General features: G+C 61.4%; 1 protein-coding gene across 2 annotated transcripts; it reads left to right on the top strand.

The window, feature by feature from the left end:
• The first annotated feature begins 356 nt into the window (after positions 1-356).
• BARX1 (BARX homeobox 1) lies at positions 357-5,018 on the top strand. Of its 2 annotated transcripts, XM_036391126.1 has the most exons (5): positions 357-458; positions 1,634-1,755; positions 3,595-3,880; positions 4,011-4,095; positions 4,566-5,018. In XM_036391126.1, the coding sequence occupies exons 2-5, from the start codon at positions 1,638-1,640 to the stop codon at positions 4,728-4,730; spliced, it is 654 nt and encodes a 217-aa protein (XP_036247019.1). In that variant the 5' UTR covers positions 357-458; positions 1,634-1,637; the 3' UTR covers positions 4,731-5,018. The 2 variants fall into 2 exon arrangements, with proteins under 2 accessions (XP_036247019.1, XP_036247018.1); XM_036391125.1 differs by lacking the exon at positions 357-458 and having other exon boundaries at positions 1,360-1,755.
• The last annotated feature ends 471 nt before the right edge of the window (positions 5,019-5,489 follow it).

Genomic DNA, 5,489 nt, shown 5'->3' on the forward strand with positions numbered 1-5,489 from the left:
TGTGCTGCGCTCACGGACGGCACTGGCAGGTGCCTTCCGTGGCCATCGCATCTTCTTAGGGCTTCCGAAACGGAGCCGGGCGAGATCCCGCGGCTGCTCCGCTCTCCCCTGCGCATCCCCCGCAGCAGTCGGGTAAACGGGCAGAACCCTCTTTTTTTTGGTCTAAAATCTTAAAAAAGGAGGCTGAGCTTCCCTTGCCGGAGGGATGAGCCCCGCTCCCGTCCCTCTACGTGGGCCGGCCTGGCTGAGCCCGTGGGTGCCTCCCGCGAACACCGCCCAGGCACGGTCACGCGTGGGCAGCTCCGGCCGTGGGCAGAGGCCGAGCGCAGCCAAAGCCGCCCCACGCCGTGGGACCCGCGGGGCTTCGCCGAAACGATCTCCCCGTAATCCATTAGCGCCGACATTTTCGGAGGGATTTGGGTGTTCGGGCTCCTGCAGACGAATCTGGATCGAAGCAAGTCAGTAACGAGCAGGGGCGGCTCGTGGGTCTCCGCTGCCGTGCGTGACACAGGCTAAAGGGAATAGAGTGAATCACGTCGTACCGAGCGAAATGTCCGTGTAAATGATCTAAAAGTCCAGGGAAATGCTCCGCTTCGTGCTGGGTTTTGTTCCCTGGCCAGCTCCTTTTAGATGTTTACACCGCTTTGAGCGAGGCCGGGAGGGAGCCCGGAGCTGGGGGCATCGGGGCTGGCTCCCCCCTGCCCTCGGCCTGCCTGGGCTCCGCCGGGCCCCGGCCACCGCCCCGGGGCTGCCCCGAGGGCTCCGAGCGCCCGCGCTGCGGGGCAGGGCCGTGCGGGGCAGGGCCGAGAGGATGGCCCCGAGGGTCCGTGTGGGTCCCTGTCTGCCTCCATCGGCCGAGGCGCCCCAGAGCCGCGGTTAGCCCGTCAGGGGAAGGGATGGGAAGGGGGACGAAGGCTGGGACGGGAATGGGAAAGGGACGGAAGATTGGTGTGGGGACGGGAACGGGGATGGCGATGGATATGGGTATGGATATGGATATGGATATGGATATGGATATGGATATGGATATGGATATGGATATGGCGACGGGGATGGGGCTGGAGCCGGGGACAGGGACAGGGATGGTCATAAGAATTAGGCCGGGACTGGGAGCGGAGCCGGGGCCGGGGCTTCGAGGGGGCCAGCGGTTGTTTGGGTGTCTGCTCTCCCGCAGCGAGCAGAACGGGTAATTTGCTTTATATGGCGGGGGATCAAATGCTGGGCTGTAACCCCCGCCGCAGGTATTCGCCCGCCCCGGCCCCTTCCTTCCTCCGCAGCCCCTCCCGCGCCCTCCCCCGCCGCGCTGACGGCCCCGCCGGGCCCGGCCGTATAATAGGCCGCCGCTGCTGTCCCGGGGCGGAGAGACAGACGCTGCCCGGTGCCGCGCCCCGTGTGCAGGCGGCGGGGACGGCTCCGGGCCGCCGCGCAGGGCCAGGGGAGGGGGCGGCGGGGCGATGGGCAGAGCCCCCGCTGCCCGGCTGCCGGCCGGGGGGCTGCGCTAGAGCGGCCCCGGCGGCCGGGGGTCCCCCCGCGCCCCGGGGGCGGCGAGGATGCAGCACCCGCTGGAATTGGGCGCCGCGCGCTACTTCCCGGCCGAAGCCTTCCCCGACCACCGCTCCCACCGCTACCGCAGCTTCATGATCGAGGAGATCCTCACCGACCCCCCGGACGCCAAGGGGGCCGCGCCGGCCGGGGAGCTGCTCAAGTTCGGGGTTCAGGCGCTGCTCTCCGCCCGGCCCTACCACAACCACCTCGGTACGTCCCGGGGGGCTCCCCGCGGCTGGGGGGCGGCTGGGGGCGGCAGGCGGGGAGGCATCGCCCGCCGGTGGTTTCCAGCGCCTTTGGGAGTCGGGTTCCTCGGAGAAAAACTTAGGAATTCTGCCTACAAAAGTTGCTGAGGGCTCTGCCGGTCGTGCGCATCCCCGCCGGCTCCCGCCGTGCCTGGGCGCTCCAGCCGGGAGCAGCCGGGAGTTTGGGGCCTAAAAGCGAAGAAAGCGGCCCTGCGGCTCCGGCCGCGTCTGCACAGGATGGCGTTTGGATTGCAGGGAAGAAGGTTGTTGTCGATAGTTTTGTTTTGGGGTTTTCCCTTGTGTTTTTGGATGAGGTGAGAATTGCTGGAGCCGAGCAGCGGGGTCTGCGCTTGGCTGCGAGGGGCGGCAAGAGGCCCTGCGGTCACAGATTTAGTTGGAAACCCGACTTATGTGTAAACAAAAAAAAATTATATAAAATACAGAGATATTATATATAGTATATAAATATATGCTATGTTTATATAATAATAATATAGCAGATGGAAGGCATAACATTATTGTCCATATTATAATACATGTTTGGGGTTTTCTTTTAAAAGAGGTGCCCGCATTCTCTGTCCAGTCAGATATGGAATCCAGGACAAATGCAGTTTATTAACATATTCAAATTGGTTTGGGGGTTTTATAATTGTTATTGGTTTTATTGTTTAGGGGAGTTTTTTGCGGTTCTTTTTCTTTTTTTGGGGGGGGTGTTTCTTTTTTTTTTTTTTGACGGTAGTATTTAATGCATTTTGAAGGCTATTACCTAATATATTTTAAAGGCCGATATTTAAACGGATGATGGCGAAAGCTTTCACTTCGCAAGCCATCTTCAACTGCAGAGCCTTAGCTCTTGATCCATTGACCTGAACTGAAAAGGAGTATCCCAATCTCATTTTCTGCGTTTAAGAGAAAAAGCGGAAAGCGTCAACCCCCTGAGCAAGGGAACAGCATGCGTTAGAATATCTAGAAATTAGTATTATTTTCAGGATGAACTGTTCAGAACTGCTCGGAGTAGCGGATCAGATGAAAGGTTCTTTACACCCCTCAGGCTCAGTTCCGCTGGGATAGGTGGGAGCGGGATCGGGCCCTGTAGGAAGGGAGGCGATTTCAGGCAGGCCGAGGAGAAGACCCCGCAGAGACTCCCCTAAAGCCCTTTCCCCGGCGCCGAGCTCGCTCGTGTGTCGCTGTGGAGCGGCCGGGCCGAGAGGGACCGCAGCCCCCAGCCCACCCTCAGGTCCGGGAGCGGAGCGGAGGCGTCGGGAGGGACCCAGCTGGGCCGGGCCGAGCCGGGCGAGCGATTCGAGCCGAGCAGAGCCGGGCCGGATCGGGGAGAATTGAATCGAGCCGGCCGAGCGGCGGCCCCAGCCCGCTGGAGCAGCATTCTCGGGGATGGCTCGCTGTCCTCTTCCCGGGCGCCCCTTCATAGGCTGCTCTTCACGGAGTGGGATAGAAATTATCAGGTCGAAAATTTACTGAAAACTCCTAGGAAGGGAATCCTGGGACCGTGCCCGCCCCCGCGGGTGGCCGAGTTCAGCCGGGTCCGGCAGCTGTTGGGTGACACAGAGGGGATCGCTTTTGGGTTGGTTTAATTTCACTTGTAACCCCCAAGTAACTCCGTGATTGGCATGTGCTGGTCGAAGGGTAAAACGTGTCTCTGTACGGTGGAGGCGGCGGGGCCGGGGGGCTCAGGGCCCGCGGCGGTGCCGAGGATGGAGGGGAAGGGCCCGGGTTTCCTTGCAGGGGCTGCTCCCGGGCAGCCCCGCGGTCCCTGCCCGCCGCTGACCGCAGCTCTCTCCCGCAGCGGTGCTGAAGGCGGAGCCGGCCGCCGTGTTTAAGTTCCCGCTGGCTCCCCTGGGCTGCTCGGGGCTGGGCTCGGCGCTGCTGGCCGCCGGCTCGGGGCTGCAGGGCGGCTCCGCCTCGCCGCATCTCCCGCTGGAGCTGCACCTCCGCGGGAAGCTGGAGCCGGGCCCGCCGGAGCCAGGCAAGGCCAAGAAGGGCCGCCGCAGCCGCACCGTCTTCACCGAGCTGCAGCTCATGGGGCTGGAGAAGCGCTTCGAGAAGCAGAAATACCTCTCCACGCCCGACAGGTAGGCGACGGCCGACCTCGGACCCGGGGCGCGACGCCACGGGACTGGGCTCATTTTGCTTGAAAAAGTCGGGAAGCTGCCCTCCGAGACGGAAGCTGCCGGCCTGACCTCCTCTCTCTCTCGCCCGCAGAATAGACCTGGCCGAATCGCTGGGGCTCAGCCAGCTCCAGGTGAAAACCTGGTACCAGAACAGGCGCATGAAATGGAAGAAAATAGTAAGTGCCCCTTATTAACAGTCCTTCCCCTGGGCGCGCCGTGTCCGCGTTCGAGCCCTGCCCTGCGGGCTTCGTCCTTCTGCATCTCGGCCCTGGCACATTTAACGATAACGTTAAGGATAATTATAATAGTAACGATGACGATTACGGTAATAATAATATGCCCCTGGTCTTTAACACCGTGCCCCCGGTCCAACATCTCCTGGGCTCCTGCCGGCCGTCCCTGCCCGTCCTGTCCGAGCCCTCCCGTTGTTCCGCTCGGCCCCCGGGGCAGCCCGAGCGGACCCGCACCGGCCGCTTCCCGCCGGCGGGCGGGCGGGCGAGAGAGAGAGAGAGAGAGAGAGAGAGAGAGAGAGAGAGAGAGAGAGAGAGAGAGAGAGAGAGAGAGAGAGGGGCTGCTGCGCCGCGGGCCGACGGCAGCTCGGCTTTGCCGGGGTGTCTCCTTCCTCCGCCCCCTCCTCGCCTCGCAGGTGTTGCAGGGGGGCGGCCTGGAGTCCCCCACCAAGCCCAAGGGCCGCCCGAAGAAGAACTCGATCCCCAGCAGCGAGCAGCTCTCGGAGCAGGAGCGCGCCCGGGACGCCGAGAAGCCGCCCGAGAGCCTGGGCTCGCCGGCCGAGGTCAGCCAGGAGGAGTGAGGGGGGCCCGCCCCGCCGGCCGGAGAGGATGGAGGGCAGCTCCGACAGTGGCTGCGGCCGCCTTCGGCCTCGGGACGTTTGGACGCTTTGGCCGCACGCCGGCCTCCCCCGGCCCGCCGCCCCTCTCCGCGCCCGCGGAGCGCCGCGCTGCGCCACGGCCGCTGGGCTGGCCACGGCCCGAGGGGCCAGCAGGACACTGGATCCCACCATCCACATCTACTCGCTGTCTAAAACCCTGTGGTGCCCCTAGTTATTCGAAAACTGCATTTTATGATCAGTTTTATTAATGCGAAGATATTTACTTTATTTCAATAAAGTATTTTATGAACTATTGATCTGAGTAGCGTAATGCTTTGGGGTTGATTTTTTAAAAAAATTTTGTTTTGTTTTGTTGTTGTTTTTTTTTGGTTTTTTTTCCCCACGGAGGCAGATTAGGTATTCAAAACCAAGTTCCAGGCAGAGCTACAGAGAAAGTGCAAAGCGCAGTGGTAGCGGGAGGATTCTCCCGTCGTTTTTCGCGACGGTTCGGCTGCCCGTGGCCGGGAGAGGCCAGACCCTCGGTCTTCCCTTGGTCAAATTCGGATGCTTTCGGATTTTAAACATACGTTAGTTGGTGACAGAAGGTTAATTAAGTTCTGCACTGCGCATCCTGAACGGTACTTTTTAAAAAAACTCTTCATTGCTGCTGCGATGTAGCAGCAAAAATCCTAGTACGAAATCGTGGCGTTTGTTTTTCGGGTGGGGTATTTTAAATTTTGT

Source organism: Molothrus ater, chromosome 11 (genome assembly GCF_012460135.2).
Source record: "Molothrus ater isolate BHLD 08-10-18 breed brown headed cowbird chromosome 11, BPBGC_Mater_1.1, whole genome shotgun sequence".
NCBI classification, from domain to species: domain Eukaryota; kingdom Metazoa; phylum Chordata; class Aves; order Passeriformes; family Icteridae; genus Molothrus; species Molothrus ater.